This window comes from Gekko japonicus, unplaced genomic scaffold (genome assembly GCF_001447785.1).
Source record: "Gekko japonicus isolate JY-2015 unplaced genomic scaffold, Gekko_japonicus_V1.1 scaffold354, whole genome shotgun sequence".
NCBI lineage: Eukaryota > Metazoa > Chordata > Lepidosauria > Squamata > Gekkonidae > Gekko > Gekko japonicus.
Window position 1 is genome coordinate 1108834 of NW_015161415.1, and position 25703 is coordinate 1134536.

At 46.7% G+C, this 25703-nt stretch overlaps 1 protein-coding gene across 1 annotated transcript in view; it reads left to right on the forward strand.

The window, feature by feature from the left end:
- The window catches only part of LOC107124162 (plasma membrane calcium-transporting ATPase 2-like), a 265585-nt gene that overhangs the window by 78732 nt on the left and 161150 nt on the right, over positions 1 to 25703 (forward strand). The window contains 1 exon segment of the mRNA XM_015427552.1: positions 14783 to 14980. Coding sequence (XP_015283038.1) covers positions 14783 to 14980 — 198 coding nt within the window.

A 25703-nucleotide genomic window follows, 5' to 3' on the forward strand; every position in this document is an offset into this window, starting at 1 on the left:
TGAGGTCCGTCACAGTTGGAAAACTCCAGATTTGAAGAGTAAATTAAATAGTTTTTTATTAAAGTATTTCCCTAATTACAAACACACTAAGCATTCAAAAAGAGCAAACAATACAGAACTAAGAAAGCAGAGGTGAATGATAGCACACACGTCGCTTCCCTGTGACGTCATCACGCTGGGCGGGGCATGGCCATTTGAGGGGAAAAAATAGAGTTTTCCCCTCAAATGGCTGTGGCCCCGCCCCCAGCGTGCGACGTCACATCCGGGTGATGTAGGTGCGGCGCGCACGCACCGGGAGATAGCCTGGGGTTCCCCGCCAAGGAGGTAAGAGACATTTGGCAACCCTACTTTCAATGGAGCAGGGTTGCAGGGGCTGTGATGGGGAGGGGGGATTAAGGAGATATTAGGGAGTTGGAGTTCTCTTTGGTGAGCCCTCTTGGATACCCTACTTGTAAATACTCTTATTGTCAGACTTGTTCTAACTAGAATTCTTTAAGACTGGTTTGGGCATGTATTTGTAATAGGTAGCAAGCTTAGTGGTCAGTTATGTGTGTTATTGCAAAGGTACCTACGGTATGTATAATTCTTGTGCCTTGTAAATAACATGAATGTTCATGTCCATGATATCCGCAATCTCATGATTGACAGTTTCTAACCTCTCTGCATTTGACAGATCTGAGTTTTGAAATTCTGGTGGTATGCTTTTTAAGATTAACTGTCAGATAGCGAGGCTTCACCAGTGAATGCATAATCACTCATCTGTATAGCTTCTGTTAAGTTTTAGATATTTGCTGTACAAGGTTTTGGATGTAGAAGGCTTGTTTATTGCTGTTAACTCAAATGACTTCTCTTCTGAGTTTAGTGGTACAAGCCTTTCATCAGCTTGCATTATTGTTTATAGATTAAATGATCTAAAATATTTTTTTCAGGGTAGCAACCTGGTTCTTACAAAGTGAAAACAACTTTTCCTCAGTCTTTGAATTTATTATATTTCTAGCCAATGCACTGGATGTTCAGTTCAAGCCTTTTTATTATTGAATTGTTTTACACAATAGTTAAATGTAGGTGTGCTCACAACAAAATGTAGGCAAGCTCACAAAGTGGAATTTTTGCTCACAAGACTCAACAGTAGGGGTATGCACAAAAAAATATACTAAACCCAAAAAATATTAGCATTTTCTGATATTCTTGAATCCCAGTAACAGTATGATGCTGGGGTTCAGAAAATGATAAGTATCAGGGCTGGCTCCCGGATTTTTTGTAGTCTAGTTGAGGCTACCTTCTGCCCCACCCCGCGTGCCCACCAATTATGGGGTTGCCAACCTCCAGCCTGGAGAGAAGGAAGTCCAGCTCTCACGGTGAGTGAGAGAGCGAGGCCAGCCTCCCGAGAAGGGAGAGGAGGAGAGTTGGCAGGGCAGGGCGGAGAAAGGAAAGGAAAGATGGGACCAAATATTGCAACTCTAACTTCAAACCAAAAACCTGATGGGGTGACCATAAATTGGCTGTGATTTGAGGGCACTTTACACACATATAATACATGAAAGCATTCACAATACTTATAAGGATACAAGCCTAATGTCTGTGGAAGAACCAGGAGCCATGGATCAGTTTCAGGGGGTTCTATCAGAACCCTCTCTAAATCCAGTCCAGGACCCTTTCCAAAGATAAAATGCTATTTCCAGATCTTAGGAGGAATACATGATGCTGTGTTAGACACTGCAGAAAGACTACTATTAACCAGATTACAGCAAATTTGTGTCTCATGATTGTTAATAGCAGAGATGAGAAGTTACCACTCTGCATACTTTATCAAAAATCTAAAAGCATGTTTCAACGAGGTAAGGTCTGACAAATGACATTGTCTCAGTGGGTAGTTTCTAGTTGGTTGTTCTGAGGTGAGGCTGATATTCTCAACTGAGTTTTGAATGGGAGTTTCCCACTAGTCCTTCTCTGCACTAACCGCATTTCATTGCTAAAGTCTTGGAAATTACTTTAAAACTATACTGTTAGAACACAAAGTGAGGCGAGTTTGTATAACTTAGGTCCCTGCCACACGGGACGGCTGAAACGCGGCTAATCAGAGCCGCACTGAACTTGAGATGCCGCAGCGGGATCCTATGGATCCCCTCAGCCACGGCGCATCGCTCCCCGGCACGATCAGATGCCGGGGACCGAGAGTCCGATGGGAGGGGGAGGCTGCCGAACTGCGCATGCTCGAGCATGCGCAGTACGGCTGGGGGCCAAGATGCAGCGGCGCAAGGACGCGCCGGCCGATCCCACGGCCCGCCTTGAGCCGCTTCAAGGGATACAACCACCTAGGTAGGTGGGGTTTTTTGCTGCGCAGTATTGGCGTTTGGGACGGAACAGGGACGGGCAGGCAACAATTCCCAGATGTTGCCGTGGGATCGCGCCTGTTTGCTCTGCCCCCATTTCATCCCCCTCCCGGCCCAAAACGCCTCGTATGAACAGGGCCTAAGTCTACAAATCAGTCACAGTAAAACACATTTTGACAATAACTTTGAACCAGGCCAACTGCCAAGTATGTCAGTTATATGGCTTATAGAACTTAACCATATCAAGTTACAACTTCTGATGTGGATGAATAAAAGATGTATGATCACTTGGGAAATGTGATTGTTTTGAAGGGATGAATATTGATGCACAAGAACTCTCATCCCCCTCCCGGCCCAAATATCTTAGGGGTTTTTTTTAGCTTGTCAAGTATGGGTTCACCCTCTTCCCCTCCAGAATTCCTAAGAAATTAGCCAATAAAGTAGAAGACTACAGCCTATAATCTTCCACTTTATTTTGTGTGTCACAGTTGGCAAAGCTGTGTCATCTCTCGAATAGTTGCTTAGTTTAATTTTCACAGCTACGTAAATTCAAATAGTCCATTTGGTGGGTAGTTTAGTGATATTTGTGCTTTCCCCAACTATTCACTTTTTAACAGAGATCAGATAAAGTCTCAAACTGATAATCATGTGAAAGCTTCATGGAGCAGGTTTCTTGAGTGTTGGCATAGAATTTTTCTAAATAAAATTCTAGATAAATAAAAGGTCTTGGGTTGATGTTAATTTGTATTTGAATCCTGTTTGTGTTGATGATTTCTAATGGGTGGGCACCATCTGAAATTATGTGGAGATGAGCTGTAATTCTGTGGGATCCCTAGATATCACCTGGAGGTTGGTATCTCTGCATGGACCTTGAGGCCCAGAAGATGGTGTTCCATTAGGAAGTCTTATAGAGTGCAGCTTGGGTGGAGAGCATAGACTTTCCAATTTCCCCAGAGGTGTGTGTGTGTGTGTGCAAGCATGTATGGCCCCTGTTTGAAAAGAGTGGGTGCCATGGCACTTGCCCTGCAAGCTGCAAATTTGTGGCTTGTGAGGCAGGCACACACAGCCTCTGCATGAAAAGAGTGGGCACCATGGCACCTGCCCTGCCAGCTGCAAATTCACAGCTTTCAGGGCATGCATGAACGGCACCTGCTCTTTCCAAGCAGGGCTACAAATGACTGTTGGGGGCAGGGCTGGCATATGGGGGGAGCCTGAAAAATAGGGATCCCTGCCTCCACCAGGATACTGGCATCCCTATCAGAGGGAGACCAGAGGGCCCCCCCCCCGGTAGTTTATGCCTATGGCTCATAGAAGCTTCCACACCTTTAGAATAAGGGAGCTATATGATCTTCTTCGTGGTCTCTGTGCATCACACCTCTGGGATATAGTGCACCTGCGCTGACCTCGATTGGTTCCTCTTGAAAGCAAAAGGGATTTTCGCGCCCGCTTCCTTGTCACACGCTGGCCCCACTGGGCATAACTAAGGGAGGGGCACGACAATCCCGCCAGTTCTCTTCTGACCGCCGCGCTGGTAGGATCTTCTCCGCTTCGGTCGGTAAAAAAATTGGGTTTTAGGCCTGTGTCTCGTTTTTTCTTTGTTTTCTTTTTGTTTACTTTGTTAAGTGAAAGGACTTTGTTTCTACGGATTTATTTCCTTGGACTCTGTAGTGTGTTCCCCTCCCCTCTCCCGGCCTATGGCCAAGAGGTGGGGTTTCTTTTAACAGTGCCTTAAGTGCGGCAGTAAGATCACCCCTCCCCAGAGCTGTAATTCCCCAGAGCTTTGTCTTTTCGTGACTCGGGGAATCGCACCGAGGGGACTCTTCTGCTCCTTGTGCGAAGTTCTCTAGCAGACGAGGAAGAACAGAGCTGCCAGGCTTCGCGTTGCCTTTTTGGAGTTTGTGCTTTCACCGATGTTGTCCGGACACTTCAAGGCATGCATCAATGTCGACTGCCGCCTCGGCATCGACGACTGCGCAGTTCCCAATACTGACGCATATAGATGTCGACTGCCCAATGCTGATACGCTTGGCCCAGACATCTTTGTCCGATGCCTATACTCCCTCCATAATGCAGGAAAGGCAAGGATGCTCGGCCAGTCAAGCTAAAAAGCATAAGACAACTCCCCCTGTGCAAACTCCTCTGACCCCTGGGAGGGCTAAGGCACCGAATCCTATGGGGGCTGCTTCACTTGACTCTCTGTGCTGAGAGCAGCCACAAGGTGTACCTCGCCGACAGAGCAGGATATAGACTTCTCATGGATCTCCCCCCAGTCCTCCAGTGTCGAAAGCTTACATTCCGACTGTGGAGCCGAAGCCTTTGGTCCGTCCGTCACAGCCCCGATCTGATGATCGAGAACAGCCATCAGCACCGATACACCCACCACCACCGCCCCCCTGGGACCAGCGGTTTTGGCAATGCTTGTATGGGACCTACAGGTGGTATGCCGTGGTTCCCATCCCCAGCCTAGGGATCCCCCTTTGAGGGAATGGGACCATCAGTCTACCCTCCCAGTATCAAGATCCCCCTTCGACGCCGGAGTTTGCGAGGTCCCAACCATCGAGGCCGATGGGCAAACCTCCCAAACCGTCGCACCTGGCTATTTTAAAATTTTACGGTCCATTGAATCCAACTCCATCGGTACTGATGTTGCCTATGTCTTTTTTGAGCCGTCTGAGCTTCCATTTCTTCAGATGCTTCCTTCCAATCAGGGAACGAAAACCTCAATCCTCCATTGGAACCCGCGCCACCTTAACAAGTGGGCGGTGATCTCCCAATCTCCCTTTTGGATGACCTTAAATCCTATGGAGATTTTTGCCCAACAGATGACTAACGTGCTCACTCTGTCTACGGTGCAACCTCCGCTCACTGTGACAGGTGCTCACTCTGTCTACGGTGCAACCTCCGCCCACTGTGACAGGTTCCATGTTTGATATTGTCCAGATGGACACCCCTACCCGTCCCATGTTCGATATTGTCCAGATGGACACCCCTACCCGGCATCCACCCCCACATCGAGCCGGAGGGTAGATTATGCATATAATGTGCAGGAGCAGGGTGCTAAACTTCTGTGTACCCACCTTTTCCCTAATTCTGTTGTAACACCTCTTTCTCCAAGGGCAGACGTAGTCATTTGTTCTGTGGGAACTGTCGGCATCAAGACCTCAATCTACACGGCATGTATGGGGAGTTATCAGTTTGCTCCCTGGGAGCAGATGTCTGAATTTCTTGCAACCCTCCCTGAGGTCTCTAACCGTCTGGTTCACAGGCTTCAAAAGGAGGGAATGCTTCTGACTAAGCATCAGCTCAATGTGACTCAACACACGTTGAATGCGGCCACCAAAACACTACCAAAAACTGTCACCCTCTGACGTTATGCATGGTTGCGTCTTACTGCCCTGCCGCAGGACCTTCCATTTTTAGCACCATGACTGATACGGTCCTGCAAGATCTTGACAAAGATACAGATGTCGTGCAATTTAGGAGTCATGTCAGCTCCTAAACTATCCATGGCGAAGTCCTGGAACAAGCCCTGGTCTCATGAACTCTCTCTTAAGTCATCTCCGGAAGCACAGTGGCAATGCTCACCCACTGTGTCTTCCCGCCCTTATGGGCACACATCAAATTTGTCCCCCATCCCTCAGCTTAAGGCTGAGACTTTGAAGCTTCCAAGCAGAGCCTTTGATTTTTGTCGCCCTACCCGCCTGTCTCCCTACCTGCCTGCTTGGCAGTGAATACCATCGGACCAGTGGGTCCTTTCCATATCGAAATGGGGTACCCCTTAGAATTACCAGGCACCTGAGGCCCCAGTTTCATAATTACTCCACCATCCACTATGCTTCTGGAAGAATTTCAGAACCTTCTTCAAAGGACGCTACAGAACCAGTTCTGACATCACAACATTAGCACAGGTTCTACTCCCATTATTTTACAGTCCCCAAAAAGGGACAGAAAACTCTGTCTTGTTATGGACCTCTGGGGACTCAACCAGTTTATCTCCTATCGGGAATTCCGAATGGCAAAATTATGACGTGTCCTTCCCTTCTCTACAAAGGTATTGGATGGTGACCCAGGACTTGCTGGACGCATATTCTCATATGAATATTTACCCAGCTTATGGGAAGTTTTGCATCTTGCAGTTGCGGAGGGCCTTTTCTGTACGAAGCCCTCCCTTTTGGGCTCTCGACAGAGCCCAGAGACTTTACAGAAATGATGCTTGTCATCGCAGCGCATCTCCGCTTTCAGAGTGTACAGATCTTTCCGTTCAGAGACGATTGGTTGTTGGTAGCAAGTTCCAGAGAAACCCTGTTCAACCATGTGGATTTAACGCTGGTTACCCTAGATGCGTTGGGCCGGAGGGTGAACTGCTGAAAGTCAGTGATCCTCCTGTCATTGAGAGTCCAGTTTATCGGAGCAATTTTGGATTTGACTGTCTGTCGAGCCTTTCTCCTTCCAAAAAGGGTGGAAGACATTATCGCTCTCATCTGCCTGATAAGAACACAGAGAGATGCGTCAGCATGGCAGATCCAACGGTCTTTGGGTCTGATGGCTGCCACCACAGTGGTACTTGTCCTCGCTGGACTACAGTTGAGGCCACTGCAGCTGTTGTTCCTCAAACATTTCCGTTCGCTATTGCAGCCCCAAGTTCTATGGTTTGTGCTACCTGTGCAAGTGCTGAATCCCCTACATAGGTAACTCCAGCCCCAGCCCAGAACTGCCCTTACCACGGTGCATCCCTGCGGGGATGGCGGGGCTCACCTCCTAGGTTTCTGCCTGGATGCCACATGAGAACCTCATGTGGCCTACAATCACCTCAGTTTCCTGGAACTGCTCGCCATCCTGTATATCCTAGGTCTTTTCGTCACCTTGTGGCCCACCGCACAGTGGCACTTCTGGCAGACAACACCACCGCACTGTGTGACCTGGACAGGCAAGGTAGGACAGCATCCAGGGGACTCTTTCCACTGGCCCAGGAGATTTGGACCATGTATCAATCCCAGGACATGTTCCTCATTGCTGCTCACCTGCTAGGATCACTCTATGTGCAGGTGGACTTTCTAAGCAGGGGAGGCTCATCCCTCCATGAGTGAGAGCTCGACTGGGCTTACCTATGACTGATTTGCCACAGGTGGGGGTCACCCAGAAATCGATACATTTCTAATGCGTCAGAATGTCATGCCCACCATGCCGCCTGACCCAGTGGACCTTGATCCCAGGGACTCTGCACCTTCCACATCCAAGGAAGAGCTCCCTGCACCCCTGGATGTAAGTTTTGCAGAGGATGAACACCGACTGCCAGAAAGGTTCGCACCTGGAGCCGCTCCTGCAGAGCCGAGCACAAGCTCTACACCCCCTGATTCCCCTCCACCTGTAGCTCGTTTACGAGACCAAAGGAGATGGGATTTGACAACCCGGCTCAGGGAAGCACGCATGTGTGGGAAGCGTCCTCTGAGTCCCGAGTATTAACTGAAGCCAGGTCTCTGTAATCAGCCGGCAATTAGGAACAGAGGGAACGGGCTTTTAAGAAAGCCCTCTTCACTACCCACCTCATGCTGGCAACTGATCACATGATTGAATCGCTGCACCTCGGACCTTGCATTTTGTTTCCTGACTTCCTGCTTGACTCCCTCGGCTTTTTAACTCCGGACTGCAGGACATCGTTCTTCTGACTCCTGACCTTGGAATGTGTAACCTGACTCTGAACAACGGCTTTTGGCTTTACAACTTGGACTGCCAATCTCCGGTAAACCTTAGACTGTGCAAGTGACCTGATATTTTGGATTATGCTTTTGTTTCTCTGCCTATCTGGTGCTCTGACCTCAGCCTGTGGTTTTGGATACTCTGTACCTTGCCTAGCCCGCCCTGCCAGGGCAATCATGACACAGAATGCTGAGTGTCGCCGGTTCTGTTCCAGGGGAGAACAGGCCCCAATGTCTCTGGGGGACAGCCTTCTGTTCCCATGGTCTCGCAGGCACGTGTGCCTGTTCCCACCGATCCCTCTACTTGCCAGAGTGCTCAGTGAGATCATGAAGGAGCAACCTGAATGCATCTTTGTGGCACCATGGTGGCCACGTCAGCACTGGTTCTCAACACTACTCCGCATGTCCTGGGGCACATACATACCTTTTCCCCAGGCACCAGATCACCTCCCAGCTTAGGAGGGCAGAGTGCTTCACGTGGTACCACATCTCGAGCTCACGACGTTGTGGATTCCCTAGCACAGTATTAAGCAGGATTGACCTAGTCCTGTTGGACTGTTGGCAGCCAGCTACACGCACTGCCTTTGAAGGGGAGTGGAAGAAGTTCTCATTTCATCTCGAGTCAGCGGGTTTATCACTGCCCCCTTCGGGCTTAGGGTAATCTTTGGATTCTTGTTGACCCACCTGGATTTGAGTCTTAGTTCCTCTTTTTTAAAGAGTCTTTTTGGCCACCATCTCCGCCAATTATCCTACAGTGGATGGCTATTCTGTTTTTTTCTCACCCGCGAGAAAAGCAGTGTTAACGGGTTTCACTTGCCTCTTTCTTCTGCCTCATGGGCCGACTCCCTCCTGGGACTTACCTCTAGTGCTGTCCAGATTAAGGGGGGACTGTTTGAGCCCATGGCCGCGTCTAGTCTGCAGCTTCTCTCGTGGAAAACTGCCTTCCTTGTAGCCATTACTTCAGCAAGACTAGTGAGCGAATTGTCTGCACACCGTTGCGACTCTTCATATTTGGTTTTTCTACATGATGGTGTCACCTTGGCCTGGGATGTCTCTTTCCTGCTCAAGGTTGTTTCCGAGTTCCATTTACAAGCTTGCATTGCTCTTCTGACATTTTCCCCGTCCCCTACGAGTGTTGAGGAACGCCGGCTTCATACTCTAGATGTTAAGAGAGTTATACTCTTCTACCCCAATAAGACAAAGTCATTCCGTCAGTCATCGGCCTTGTTCGTCTCCTTTAGCACACCCGTGCAGGGGAAGAGGTCTCTTCGCAATGTTTATTTATTTATTTATTTAATTCCACTTATACCCCGCCCTCCCCGCGTACGGGCTCAGGGCGGCTTACAACCACAAGGCACAACGTGCGATAAAAAACAATAAAACAATTTAAAACAATCCACACATGGGACATGCCCAAGGATCCCGCATGCCTAAAACCCTCTCTCTATATTGCACATGCCCCTTCCATTCCAGGGGAGGTTCCATTTACAGAGGAGGTTCCAGTGGCCCCTGATGTTCCTTGCCACTCAACCTCCGGCGGTGCTGTGAGAACGGTCCTCGTTGATGGTAGTGGTAGCGGCGGCGGCTCCTATTCAAAAGCCTGGCGGAAGAGCTCCGTCTTACAGGCCCTGCGGAACTGCAACAAGTCCCGCAGGGCCCTGATCTCCTCCGGGAGCTCGTTCCACCAGATAGGAGCCGCCACCGAGAAGGACCTGGCCCTAGTGGCAACAAGCCTGGCCTCTTTCAGGCCCGGGATCGCGAGGCGATGTAGCGACCCCGACCGAAGTGCGGGGTCCCTCAGGTATGCTGGACCCTGGTCATGTAGGGCTTTAAAGGTAACGACCAGCACTTTGAAGCGAATCCGGAATGCTATAGGCAGCCAGTGCAGCGCTTTGAGCACAGGCTGGATGTGGTCCCATTTCGAGACACCAGCAACCAGCCTGGCCGCCGCATTCTGCACTAGCTGCAGCCTCCGAATCAGCGACAAAGGCAGCCCCATGTAGAGAGCGTTGCAGTAGTCTAGCCTTGAGGTGACCGTCGCATGGATCACTGTGGCTAGGTCTTCGCGGCTGAGAAAGGGAACCAACTGCCGCACCAGCCGAAGATGGTAAAAGGCCGCTTTGGCAGTGGCTGCTACCTGGGCCTCCATCGATAAGGTGGAGTCCAGGAGCACTCCCAAACTCCTAACCTCCGAAGCTGGCACCAACGGCGCCCCATCGAAGGTCGGGAGCGGGAGCCCCAGTCCCATTCCGTTCCGGGCCAGACACAGGACCTCCGTCTTCGCCGGGTTCAGCTTCAACCGGCTCAGCCTGAGCCATCCAGATACGGCCTGCAACGCCCGATGCAGATCTTCTGGATCAGAGTCTGACTGGCCACCCAACATCAGATAGAGCTGGGTGTCATCGGCGTATTGATGACACCCAAGCCCATACCTCCAGACAATCTGGGCGAGGGGGCGCATATAGATATTAAATAGCATCGGGGAGAGCACTGCCCCCTGAGGCACACCGCATTCAAGCGGGTACCTCCGGGACCGCTGCTCCCCTAATTCCACCCTCTGTCCCCGACCTTGGAGGAAAGAGACAAGCCATTGAAGCGCGAGCCCCTGAATCCCCACGTCGGCAAGGCGGCGGGCAAGCAACTGATGGTCGACCGTATCAAATGCGGCCGACAGATCGAGTAACAACAGTGCCGCCACGCCGCCCCGATCCAGATGTCTGTGGAGGTCGTCAGTAAGGGCGACCAGTACAGTCTCCGTTCCATGCCCGGGTCGGAAACCGGACTGGAATGGGTCGAGGATGGAAGTGTCATCTAGGAAGCCCTGCAGCTGTGTCGCCACCGCCCTCTCAATCAACTTGCCCAAAAAGGGCAAATTGGACACCGGTCGATAGCTGGCCAATTCGGCCGGGTCCAGTGATGGCTTTTTTAAGAGAGAGGGCAAACCATCGCTTCCTTCAGTGCCTCGGGGAACCGCCCCTCTGACAGGGACAATGTCTAAGTTAATTATGAAAACCATCCAAATGTGTTACTTACTGGAAAAACGGCCACTCCCGGGCCCGCTCCGAGCTCTTGCCACTGGGCAGTAAGCACGTTTACAGCCTCCCTGAGAGGTCCGTCACTCACTGACATCTGTCAAGCAACAGCCTGGGCCACCACCCCCACACATTCGTGAAGTTTTACGCCCTGCATTGGCATCTTCATCGATGTTCCATGATGGAACAGGCAGTGTTGCAGGCGGTGCAAGTCTAGGACCTTCAGCTCCCTCCTCCAGGTAGGTGTGTACTGCTTGCTAGTCTCTCAGAGGTATGATGCACAGAGACCACGAAGAAGATAAACAGGTTGCTTACCTGTTACCGATGATCTTCGAGTGGTCATCTGTGCATTCATACCACCCGCCCTCCTTCCCCTCTGCTTTCGGTCATCTCTTCTTTTCTTACTCTGAGACTGATTGCACTGGTCAGAAGGAACTGGCGAGATTGTCGTGACCCTCCCTTAGTCATGCGCAGTGGGGCCGGTGCGTGACGAGGGAGTGGGCACGAAAATCCCTTTCACTTTCAAGAAGAGCCAATCGAGGTCGGCGCAGGCGCACTATATCCCAGAGGTGTGAATGCACAGATGACCACTCAAAGATCATCGGTTACAGGTAAGCAACCTGTTTTTCCTTAGATTGTCTGATCAAACTCAAGGAAGCTCCAACCTTGACCCAAATGTGCTAAAGCTCCAGGAAAATCTGAGTAAGGGCTGATTTAAAACAATAACAACCCTGTTTTATAGTCTAATTTGAGATATGTTTAAGACTTTTTTTGTGTTTTCTGTTGCTTTATGCTCTAGCTGGGTTTTTGAATGCTGGGTTTTAATTTCCAAATAAATAATACTCTGTGGAATCCCTGTCCTTGAATCCTACTGCCATTGTCACTTGAATATGAAAATCTGACCTGAAAATTCAGCACCAGTGCTGACCTCTGTTATTCAAACAGCAGCAGCACATATACATGCATGCACACACCAAATGGCAAACTGTTTGGGGGAAAGGTAGTAGTTTAAAAATCAGGGTTCCCCTCCCCATATCATATAACAATTTTTTTTAAAAAAAGTAACATACCTTTGGGCACATTTCAAATTGGACTTTAGACTCCCACCATGGTGACTGTTTTCTTCCTGTGCTGTTATAATTTACTCTTTGTCTCAGTGAGAGTCACCACATTGCTAGCCTTTTAATTTTATTACCTCTTCCATTTTCACTACACGTATCTATGCATTCCTGTAAGCCCCACCATTCTTTTATTACCTTGGAGGGGTCAAGAGCTCATGCCAGTGCTGCAGAATAACCCACAGTATTGTTTTGTGCTTTGCAGTGTCTTTTAGTTAAGATTGATGATATAAGCATTTTCTTTTTTAAAAAAAATAACAACGTATGGTTACTCAGTTATGCTTTCGGGCAAAAATCCATACACATCATGTTCAAATCATCTTCCTAAACAGCTTTAAAATACAGTGTGCTTTCTAGCAGCTGCTCTTGTGTTTTTCCATCGATGAGGGAAGAGGAATGCTGTCTTACCACATTGAATATAGTGCCACAAGAAGTCATTTTTGTTTGGGTTTACCCAGATTTGTTACTGTGGAGTTGTTTATGACTTTTTTCATGTAGCATGGAAAATTAAGCTGATTTTGGGGGGTTTATTTGTTCACTGTGCTATGAACTGTTTGCGACAGATACTTACGTTATGGCTTTTATTTCTGAGCTAAAGAGAGAGTATGGGGGAGAGTGTAGTAGCAGCACTGAAAGGTATCATTCCAGTGAAATCCCTGGCATACACATCAAAGGCATGTGTGGATTTAATGGAAGACTGCAGGAACTGCTTTAACTCTTTTAGAGTAATAACAAGTGGAGACCCGCAAGAAACTTGCGGAATGGTTATCCTATTCCTCACACCTTTGCTTCCTCCTGTCTCCCTCTACCTCTCTCACACTCTTTTTCCCTTCTGCCCCCCCTTTCTTTTTCTCCTCCAGCTATGGCATTATACTGATCTGTAGTTCCTTCCCTCCTCCAATCCCACCCTCCCCAGGCTCCACCTCACAAATGTCCAGGAATTTCCCAACCTGGAGTTGGCAACACAATTTCCTTCCCACCCAACAGCCAACCTACCTTTATCTGCCTCTCTGTCTGCAACTACATCTGTCAAGCAACAGCCTGGGCCACCCCCCCCCACACACATTCGTGAAGCTTTACGCCCTGTGTTGGCGTCTTCATCGATGTTCCATGATGGAATGGGCAGTGTTGCATACGGTGCAAGTCTAGGACCTTCAGCTCCCTCCTCCAGGTAGGTGTGTACTGCTTGCTAGTCTCTCAGAGGTATGATGCACAGAGACCACGAAGAAGATAAACAGGTTGCTTACCTGTAACCGATGATCTTCGAGTGGTCATCTGTGCATTCACACCACCCGCCCTCCTTCCCCTCTGCTTTCAGTTGTCTCTTCTTTTCTTAGAAGATCCCGCAGAGCTTGAATTTCAGTTATACTCTGAGGTCTCTCCCCAAATTCTCCCCTCCCCAGGATCTACCCCCAAATCTCCATGAATTTCCCAATCTGGAGTTGGCAACCCTAGGATACAGCTGTGCAAATGCTAGTAATCCCTAGTAAAATGGTTGTACCATGTGCATATCCTACTGTGCAAAGAATTCCCCTTCTCAAGTTTTAGGTAAATTATTGATATAACTTTTTTAAATATAAGGAATTCATTGTATCAGGACTTGCTTTTTGTGAGCAGAAGATGCTGTCTGGGAAGTTAAATATTTAAAACAGAGATATTAAAATTGACGCCTTTATTATTTAATATAATTTGGTGAATGGTCACCATATCTTTTGCCACCCTTTGACTAGGGAGTTGTACCTGAAGTACAGGATGGGCTTCTAAGTCTGAGTCTAAGCACAATGTGATTTTAAAGTATGGGCAGGTGATTTTAAGGTATGCTAAAAGTCTATATGAGTCTATATGAGCAAACGTCAGAGGACAGCGGAAGACAGGAGGGCCTGGCGGGATCTGGTCCATGGGGTTGCGAAGAGTCGGACTCGACTGTGCGACTGAACAACAACAACAACAACAGTCTATATGATGTGGGAGGAAAGTGTGTTTGGGAGAAGAGCATGGAAATATCTCACATTGTCGTATAGCAAAGATATCTACCTACCCTCTTTCTGCCCTACTACCTCCATTGCTTATTAAATTGTTCCCAGGAAAGGCTGGCGTATGTGGGAGGAACCACCAGAGAGGCTAAAAAACATACAGCTTTTGAATGTCACAGGCATTTTATTCTCTTCCTCTGTTGCAGACCTTCACTGCTACATACGTTTGGCATTTGGAAGATCAGAAGGGGGTCTAATGAGACTAAGCTGTGTAGGGAGGGGCAGTATTTCTGCTGCTATCAGAAACAGGATTCAGAATGTACTACTGACCTACGGTGGCCAACTCAGAGCTGGGAAAATCCTGGAGATTTAAGGGTGGAGCCTGGGGGGGCAAGGCCTGGGGAGGGGAGGGGCTTCAGCAGGGTATAACACCTGCCGAGAACCTATGAGAACTCAGTAAGCATACAAAAAGTCTCTGTTTTAATAGGTTGGCCGCATCTGGTTTTCCCAAGGGGAGGTCTAATACACTAGAAATGCACCAGGATGAAAGTTTTGGTTTGAAAATGCAGTAATGTTGGGGCTAACATACTTGGCAGTCACTATTAAACCATTTGTTTCTTTTATTTCTAGGATTACCTGGCACTGCTGCTGACTTAGATAAGAGAAAGCTAATTTTTGGGAAAAACTTTATACCTCCAAAGAAGCCAAAAACTTTCCTACAGTTAGTCTGGGAAGCATTACAGGATGTGACTCTTATCATCTTGGAAATTGCAGCCATCATATCTCTCGGGCTCTCATTTTATCATCCTCCTGGAGACGGAAGTGAAGGTAAAACTATTTCTCTTTATTAAATCCTATTAATTTTAGCTTTGGCTGTATTGTTGTGTATTCTGGGGAGCAATGTAAGGTTTATGTGCTGTTCTGATTTCTCTGATTTTGTATCTTTTCCCATAAATGTTTAATTTTGGGAAATTATCTCAGTGTAACATTTTGTTTTTCAGTGAAACTTATATTTAAGTTGAAATATTGTATGTTTAAATGATGTATCCATCCCTTTTCATATGTGTTCTGTGCTTACTGCCAAGAGATACGCCCTCAGACATGTCTGATACACAACACAGGAAGCTTATTAGCTGTTCTGAAACCTGAGTAAACATATTCTTTTCTCTTCCACAAACCTTATTTTTGTTGTGTTAAATATAATCCCAAGAATTTTTACAGTTTTTATTGTGTCTGTTTCTCCCTGTTGTGTATTTTTAGTCTACTCTTTGTCCGAGGTTCTCAGAGAAGTGCATTTGGTTCTCCCTTCCCTTTCATCTTCACAACAACCCTGTGCGATAGTTGGCTAAGTGGCTGAGAGAGAGTGACTGGCCCAAGGTCACCCCAGAAGTTCCCATGGAAAATTGGATCATGAGAGGAGCAGAATCTCCCAGATCCTACACCACATTAGTGCTCACCTGCCTGGTTTGTCCTTCAAAGAGAAAAGTCAAAATTCATGAAATTGTTAAGCCTTTGTCAAATAGCTTTCAAACATATTTTCACGTAATGCATGACTGACATAGAGGTTGTCTAAACAGGGGTCTTTTGGGGCCCAAGGAGGCCCATTGCTGCCTTTTTGGGCCCCGCGCCAGAGCGCTACGGCCCCGGGGAGGCCCGAGGAGGCCCGTTGCCACCTGCCTGGGGCCTTCTCCGGAGCGCTGTGGCCCTGGGGAGGCCAGAGGAGGCACATCGCTGCATCTCCGGGGCCTGCGCCAGAGCGCTGCGGCCCCGGGGAGGCCGGAGGAGGCCTGTCGCCACTTCCCGGGGCCAGTGCCGGAGCGTTGTGGCCCAGGGGAGGCCAGAGGAGGCCCCACCATCTCTTCAGGCCAGTGCCAGAGCGCTGCGGCCCGGGGAAGGCCAGGAGACACTCCCCGCCCCTTGCGTTTCTCAGCCCGGCACCGGAGCGCTGCCCTGCGGCCCGCGGGAGGCCAGAAGAGACCCGCCACCGCCTCCCCGGGCCTGTGCCGGAGCACTGCGGCCCGTAGGAGGTCAGGAAAGGGCCCCCCGCTGTTTACCTGGGCCCACGCCGGAGCGCTGCGGCCCACGGGAGGCCAGAAGAGTCCCCCTGCCACCTACCGGGCCCGCGCCGGAGCGCTGTGGCCTGTGGGAGGCAAGAAGAGGGTCCCCAGCTGCCTCTCCAGGCCTGCGCTGGAGCGCTGAAGAAGCCCCCTCATCACCTCCCTGGGTAAGTGAGGGATCTGTGGGGGTGGGTGGGGTTTGATTGGGGGTGAGTGGGAGAGCCTCCCTCCCTCTCCTCATCTCTTTACCCGCTTTCTTTCCCTCCTTTCCTTTTCTTTCCCCCTTTTCTTTCTATCTTTCCCTTCTCTTCCTTCCTTCCTTCCTCTCTTTTCCTTCTTTCCTTCACTCTCTTTCTTTCTTTCTTTCCCGTTTTCCCTCCTTTCCTTCTCTCTTTCTTTCCCTCCTTTCTTTCCCGCCTTTCATTCTCTCCTTTTCCTCTTTCCCCCTTCTTCCTTTGTCTCTCTTTCTTTCCTTCCTTATTTCCTTCTCTTTCTTTTCCTCTTTCCTTCCTTCTTTCCTTCTCTTTCTTTCACTGTTTCCTTCCTTTGTTCCTTCTCTCTACTCTCTCTCTCTCTCTTTCCTTCCCTCTTTCCTCCTTCTGTGGCCCAACTCTAGTGAAACTTTAAACCCCTTCTCTCTGTGCTCCCCCCCCCCCGCTGCGGAAGGGAAGGGGAGGATTTTGAAGATGCCCCCCCTTTTGCTTCCCCTCTTGACATCACATCACTTCCGGTGATGCCAGGGGGTGTTGCATATGCTAATCAGCTCTTATGCTAACAGCCTAGTAGCTCATTAGCATACTGTATGCTAATGAGCTCCTGCAGCATTAGCATACTGTATGCTAATGAGCTCTACAAAATGACCCCTGTGTCTAAGTAATTATCTCCAACCCTCCATCCCCTGCCAGTGCTGTCTTTCCCATGCCAGAACTGTCCTTGATGACACTTCCTCAACCCACCTTTAAAATGTCCCTCCCTCCACACTTTCTCTATGCATCTGTGGATGTATAACTAAAGTCTGTTATTTGGGAATCTGTTTTGATTTCTACCTCCTTTTCCCCTTGCATGTTGCTTATCTGTTTGAGATGAGTACACAGTGATGCGATTCTGTCTTCCTTGTTTCTTTGTAAAGTTTTATATCAGCAGAAAGCAACTTCTGTCAGTTTACTCAGTTTTTGTTAACTGCCTATGTCTGTTTGATATACGCCTCAGTGGATGGGGTTGTTATTAGTGAATGATTAGCTTTAACACCTCATGTTACTGTTACTGTTATCTGAGCCTAGAAGAATCTAACAATACATACAGTGACTATGCGCAAGAGATTCTAATGACAGCTGATTCCTGGTCTACAAAACTACCGTAATGAACACATGATCAGAGTAATGGCTGTGACAGTATGATTCCTGTGACAGAGGAAGGGGTGTGTGTTAAATTATTTCCCCTTCCCATGACTCTTGACTGGTCCTCTTAAATCTGACAGTGTTACCAATCTTTCTACAGATCTATGCATTTGTCCCAGGTGGTATATCTGGCTTCCTCCCTGCTCCCATTATATGCAAAGCTCAATCAAAACAATCCATGAACATATATGCCTGTTTCTGTGCATGAATCACCTTACATTTGTAACTGCTAGGCCATAGTGCTCTTATGCCAGCCACAGCACAGAAGCTCATAGTATCGAGCACGAGATTTGGGGTTGAATCCTTTGTCTACCTATGGCTAAGTTGAATCCTGTGAGTCTCAGCTGCTAAATTTCCTTCAAGGGAGAAATGGAGAATGAATTATTCTAATAGAAAAAGGCTTCCTTTATTGAAGGAAGTCTTTTTCTGTGTAACATATAGTTTGCCTAGTTCCGTAGCCAAGGAAGTTACAATGAAAGATGTCTATAAAGCTGAAAAAAGGTGTGTTTTTTGGAAATGTATCAGGCATTGAATCACACTTTAACCATGTCAGAACAAGATGCTGTTAGAAGCACCATGTCTTTATATCAGTCTACAGGATCAGGTTCCGGTGACAAAGAACTGTCACAACTGGAATTTTCCACTTTTATTCACTTTTATTTTGGGGAGATGATTCTGTACTATTAGTATAGTATGCTACAAAAGCCTTTTTGAAAGAGTAATGATATAATAGTTGGCTAACCTATGAGAACTGTAGGCTTCAGGAAATTAGCTATAGAATGGAACTTTTCTTTGAAATGTGTAGAAAGAGGCTGTTATTTTAACACGATTATCTTGAACAGATAGATTACAGTCCTATAATATTTACTTGTGAGTAAATCATAGTTTCATTGGTACATCTGATTTGAGCTTTTAGAATATTATAACATCTAAATTTAAACTGACAGTTATTTTTTATCCAGTTATCTCTGAGGGAAAAGATCTTCTTAAAATATGCTGTATGAAATAACATGAACTCCTTAGTAGATAACAGAAATAACTATGGCTTAGAGATTACATTTCATATTTTAATATCTTGGCTACATTTTTACAGGCCCTTTGTTCTCCCATCCCCTTCCCATATGTGAAATAACTCCTTGCCTAGCACATTTGTGTACATACTTATAAGATTCATTACCCATTTTTCCTTTATAATGAGGGTAGAATTTATTTTGTGCGCTAATGGCCTGCTCTGTACTCTATGAGAGGAAAAACATTCCTCAGGAGAATATACATGCATTTCCCAGTCTCCCTCCCACCTGATAATAAACTGTTAAAATATATTCTAAAGTGTTCATTTCCCCACATTTTGCATAAACATGTTAAGTTACCTTTTGGCAGCAGGCACTATTATGTCTATACTGACAAAAAATGTTGCACTAGAATTTATTTGCATCAATTTGAACTGACACCTTGCATAGATTTCAAATCCATTTTTCCCTTTTCAGCCATTTGAACATAGGGAGTTACAGAATTTCATGAAGTGAAAGTTGTGTGTTTGAAATCAGAGAAAAGGAGAGATACTTCTAATGATGCTTAGTAGGGCATAATGACATGAGAAATGGGTGATTTCTAGAAGTCAGCATAATTAATACATTTTAATTAATTATGACCATCTACAGACCTGTATAAGATATAACTACAGAGTTATTCTAAGCCTGAGTTACACATTTCTAAATTCATTGAAGTCAATGGGCTTAGAATGGTATAACTGCTTCCTTATTAATTAATTAATTTATTTATTTAAGGATATTTCTATGCCACCTCTTCAGAATGATGATTTCAACAGAAATTCCACTTAGGTGCATTGAGAGTTTCAGCTGTGCAGTCCAATCATGTTTAGTCAGAAGTTAAAGCTGCCAACCTCCAGGTGGGATGCAATAAGAGAATCACAGCTCCAAAGCTCCAAATACAAAAGAAAAAACAAGCTGTATGCAAGCGCTATAGAGAATCAATGCTCAAAGCACATGGAAAAAACTTTATAGTGCTGATGTCAAACCATGTATAAATGACAATGATACAAAGAAGGAAAGGAGATCCAAAAAGGTGCAGGTTGATGAAGTATTCCGGAATACAAATTCTTTTCGACTGGCTTCATCTGAACAGGACCTCGTGAAACAGTAAGATGTCTTCTAAAGTATGATAGCGAAGATCATATCACTTCATAAAACTCTCATCATGCTTTAGTGCTATATTCTACAGTTGCAGTGAAATATTCCAATGTCTTTTCTGAATGTCTCTTTTCTGAATTCTTCTGAATGTCTCTTTGGAATATTTCAGTGCAACTATAGAATATAGCACTAAAGCATGATGAGAGTTTTATGAAGTGATATGATACTAATAATGATAAGTTCTACTGAGAAGCACCTTGTACACACAGAAACTCAGTACCCTTTAGTGGAAGATGACACACATTCTGTTGACTAAGCTACAGTCTGATTTTTAATTTTATCCCTAAATTTAGGGCTTTTCTGCATGAAGTTTTTTCATCAGTTGTAGCCCTATAGAGCTTTAGTTTATCCCCTGATTTCCTCATGCATTTTTGTGCCTTTAGTTGTCACTTCAGGTTTTTGTTTCCCTCTCCATTTTTTTTTTTTGGGGGGGGGGGTCTTTTGAGACCACTTTTCCATTGATTATTTTCTGGAAGCAATTTCAAGTTGGCTTTTTCCTCATACATAATGTTTCTGTTGGTTTTATTTGTCCTGCACACTCTCAGCCACCCCCAGCCCATTTTTTTTATGATTGAACTGTTGTGAACAAACCACTCCCTCTCCTCCCCCTCCCCGAAGACAAGAGATTTCTTTATCCATTTAAAAATGATACTAAAATAACAATATATTTCTGGAACATTGTAACAATAGGCTTAGCAGGTTTTCTGAATTCCCAGGTTTGTTGTTGTTCAGCTAACTGTTTTGGAGCTTCTGGGGTTTTAGGGCCAGTTTACTCATGAGGTACAAGGACACAGATCCCTTGCTATTTTTTTAAGTTTCAGTGCAGCCACATAGGACCCCACATAGGGTTTGTTATTAACCAGGGCAGCAGCATCATCATCATCTAGGCTTGCCAAGTCCCCCGGGGGGGCAGGGAAACCCCTGCCCCAGAGGCCCGTTCACCGCCGCCAGTGGATTGGGCCCTGGGGGGAACCCTAACCCCAAAGTACGTAACGTGCATGTCACCCAGAAGTGACGCGACCACGCTGGGCACGCTGGGGGCGGGGCCACGGTCATCCGAGGGAAAACTATGGTTTCCCCTCGGATGGTTGTGGCCCCGCCCCCAGCGTGCCCAGCGTGATCATGTCACTTCTGGGTGACGTGGTTGCGACACGCGTGCGCTCCAGGAAACAGCCGGGAGTCCCCCGCTCCAGCAAGAGGTAAGACTTGGCAACCCTATCATCATCATAGGAGGAGATTGGATTTATACCCCACACTTCACTTGGACTCTCAGAGTGGCATACAATCTCCTTTCCCTTCCCCTCCCCACAACAGACACCCTGTGAGGTAGGTGGGTCTGAGAGAGCTCTTTTGAGGACCATTCTTGAGAGAACAGCTCTGAGAGAACTGTGACTGATTCAAGGTCACACCAGCAGCTGCATGTGGAGAAGTGGGGAATCAAGTCTGGTTCTCCCAGATTAAATTCTGTGCTCTTAAACCACTACAACAAATTGGCTCTCTAAGTAGCTCCTGTGCTACCAGTAGCTCACTAGCTGCTTCAGAGTAGGTTGTAAAACTGTAGAAGACACAAGACAAGATTACAAAAATATCTTCCTTAGACTTTGGTGTTTTTTAAAACTTTTATTTCATAGGATATTTCCCTATTCTGCTTACCTGATAGCTTCATTTCTAGTGTTACTCCTAGTCCATGTTCTCCTTCTAGGACAGAGCAAAATTTGGTAGCATGCTAGGGTTGCCAGACTCCGGTCAGGGCAGGATTTCCTCCAGTTTCAGGGACTCCAATCTGCCACCGGCCACCTGGCCTGTGGGGGAAGCCCACCCCTGAACAGCTCCCTCCTGCACCAATGTCGTCAGCATTTTGGTGTGATGACATCGCGCGTGCCCCCCCCACTCCTGGAAGGCTCCCTCCCACCCCCTGCCAGCCAGGTAAATAGACATGGCAGCGCTATAGCATGCTGATGGTAGGGAGTAGCTCAAGATATTTTTCATTATTCAGAAGTAGCTCTCATTAAAGAAATGTTTGGCTGTTAATGTCTCCCCTCCGCGTTGTTTTTTACAATCTGTATCCCTCTATCAGAGAAAGATACAGATACCATACAATCACCTGAGTCTAAGTAAGTACACAAATACTCTTGCAACAAAAAGCATACCTGGCAAAAACCTTCTATGAAGGTCAGTTTTGGAAGCATCTATGCAAATAACTTAATCCTATCAGATTCTGAATCTGTTGCTGTCTAACTCACATAAGAAGAGTTTGGTATAATTCCTTCTAATATTTTAAGTTGTTTTCATCACCGTGTTTTAGACTGGAATTCAAAGCACACTTCCTAGAGAGTCAGTCTCACTTAACCCAGTGGGATTTACTTCTGAGTATACATGCTTAGGATTGCACCGGAAAATATAGGGCTTAAAATGGGGAAACGTCCATTTTTCTTTCTTCAGTATGTTTTCATCATCGCTTCCCAAGAGCTCAGGATAGTAAACATCAGACTCCCCTCCTCCATTTTATAGTCCAACAACCCTGTGAGATGGGTTAGGCTGAGAGAGCGTTTGACTGGCCCAAGGTCACCCAACAGATTTCATGGGAGATTTAAGCTGGGTTTCCCAGATCCTAGTCCAGTACCATAACCACTATGCCACCGTGATTTCATTGGTTTGAAAACATAGGAGATACTTTATTTGTTGAATGTATTGGTTCTTTGGGCCCTGCTAATGAGCACTAATATAACTAGCAGGAACATGTCATGTTTTGCCTGTGCTCTTCTCTATAAAAATACCAGGCGCACTGGTTGCTCAATGCCAAATAGTAAATACACATGTGGAGCTGATGTATTGAATGAAACCTTTTACCTGTCCAGCTCAGTGCTGCCTGCTTGTGCTGGATGAACGTTTCCAAGGTAGAGGTCCTTTCTAAATTTGTTACCTGAGATCCTTTAACTAGAGAGCCTAGAGTTTGCACCTGAGACTTCCTGCTTACAAAGCACACGTGCAGGCACCTGGCTATGCGTCATTTGTGTTTCTCCCAGAAAAGAGGCAATGATCGGATACAAAGTAAAATATTGCACTCTACATTAAAATGGTAATTCATATTCAAAAGTGAAAGTGATGAAAGTGAGAACTACTGTGCAGCGATGTATGCTTGAGTAATGTTGGTCTTGATTCCCAGTTAAATTAGAGTCTAACATGTCACTTCTCAAATTGGGACAGTGGCATCTCCTGAGCTTCTTTGATGTAACTGTTCCTGTGGAATGAGACCAGTAGGGAGAGCTTTTATGTAGTGGCTGGATGCTGAAGATGTGACACTTCAAACACTAGCAGGCTTAATAGCCTTGCTTTTATTAGGACTGGGTGAATGTGCTGTGAATTTCCATTCACTTCTGTGTCTATGCTGAAGAAGAAGACTTGAAAAAGTGATAGCTTATTACCTCCTCCGACCTCCAGTTCTGTCTTTCATGCTATTGCTGCTTCTGGAGTGTAGCGGCTGTAGGAGAAACTAGGCTGAGCTTCAGTGAGTTTGAAGTCCGGTATTGTGCCATCACGGTAGTGTACTATGTATTTCAACTTCTCTGAGCATTTGGGATGTGCAGCCATCCTTTTGTTATGCTAGAATAGTTGAAAAGCGATCCTTGATTCTTTCGGAATATTTCTGTAACTGTGACTTTTCCCATACCCTTCTTTATGTTTGTTGAACTCGTATACCAGAGGCTTAGTTATATATTTTCCAATGATATTTGACATCTTGCCAAATAGTAATTTGCAGGAGACAGTTCTGCTCTCAGGCCCATTCACTTTGACCCAGTCATGCCAGCAGTTATTCTTAGGAACAGGTTGAACGTGATGCCAGAGATCTGCATCTGGAACTCCTGGCATGTGACTCTGTCTTTAGTTCTTGTGTGTGATAAAAACATAAGAACCCTGCTGTATAAGACCACTGGTACATCTATTCCAGCATCTTTACTGTTCACATTCTCACACAGGTTACGGATTATGGCTATGGTGTTGGGGACTCCAAAAAACTCCAAAACTCTTTTCGCTGAGTAGTTTTCCTGATCAGAAATACCCCCCTCATGGCAACTTTTAGCTGCAGCAGGGAACAAACGTGGGCACAGTATGGCCAAAGGGGCTATTTCTGATCAGTGAATTGGTCCGAAGGACACGGTGGGTGCATTCAGACGGGGCGTTTCTGCCGGCATAAACTGCACCGGTTAGAACCAGTGCAGTTTATGCCAGCAGAAACGCGATCACACTTACCTTCCATTTTGCGGATCCCTCACACTCTGTGGGCGTTGGCGTTTTTTGGGTTTTTTAAGGACAGTTTGAGCATGCGCATAGGCAGCCATTCAGAGAATGGCAATTTTTGCACATGCTCAAACCCTCCCCCCCATTACATTTAAACTTTAAAGGTAAGGACTTACCTTTAAAGTTTAAAGCCCAACCTGGCCTCCCTGTAGTCCCGGACTGCTCCAGGAAGTTAAAGTAAGGGCTTTTTTCCCCCTTCTTAACAAACGCTCGGGGCGAAGCTTCGCCCGAGCGCATATCGCTTATTTTTTTAAAAAAATGGCGGGGGAAAGCCGGAAGCCTCAGGCTTCCGACGGAAGTGGCTGTACAACGTTTGGAGAGCGATCAGACGCCGGGGTGCACCGTTTTCAACCGTTGCACTCAGTTTACCACCACTTGGGACCTAGTGGCAGAGTGCAATGGTTTAAAGGGATTTACAATGGTTAGGGACGGGAGGCAGATGTTCGCCGTGTGAACGCCCGTAAGTACACCGGTTGGAACCGGCACCCTAACCGTTGTAAATCCCCCGTCTGAACGCACCCACAGAGTACCTTCCCTAGTACTCCAGCACACTGCCCCCTCTCATACTGAGAGTTTTTAAGACAAAAAACCACATTGGGAGTCCCAGTCATAGAAGACTTGTGACTTGTGTGGTATTGTTTGGCTCATAGGACTAACACAGGGTAGGTTAAAAATCTAAGCCATCACAGAGGTGTATAAAAGTAACTTAATAGGGTAGATCCCTATCCTATCACTTCACTGAACAAAGGTTGAAGGTTTTCTCTAGCCTAAGGATCCTTCCTCCAAATAAAGAGGCATTTCCATTGGAGGAAGGCTCCTTGAAGGATAGCTGGATCCACTCCACTTTAGCTAAGAGTTTTTAAAATGATGTTTGTATGGCACTTTTACTTGTTTTAAGATAAAGCAAGCTTATTCTTAATACAAAATTGTAGAAAACAAAAGGGGGACCTGTGAGAACTGGCAGTGGCGGAGAAATCCCATTTACCTTCCCAGCCACTGCTTTATTCTTTGTTGTGGCTTTCTCCCGCTTGCCACCCAATCGGTCACTCCCAATTTTCATTCCCCTCGCCAAACTGGCCTAAGGTCTATTTTCATTCCCCTCTCCCCAACTCACCCAATTGGTCATTTTTTGCCCTACCCATCAGTTAATCCCTATCTTTATAAACAAATAAACAATACCTTTTTGTGGCATGTTCTATTGCTAGGCAAGGTTTGGGGGGTTTTTTGGCAACATCTGCTTTTAGGGGTATTTTAATATCAGAAATATATATATATATGTATTTCTGCAAACCTGGGACTTTTGTGCAGAATTTGCAGATTTCTTGGTCCAAGTGGTGTGGTCATTCAAAGGAATTAGTTATATGATACTGGCTAGGGATATGCTCTTTAAGCAAACGCCCACCCAGCGGTTCGAAAGCAACTTAATTGCAAGTAGATAAATGGGTACCCACCCTTAGTAGGGTGGGGGGCACCCTGCCTGTGTGGTGGTTGAAGACAGATGGCGACGGCAATGGCGGCAGCGGCAGCGAGACATCAGCTCCGGCTTGGATGGCGTGGAGGTGGCGGTGGCGGCGGCGGTGAGCGGGCG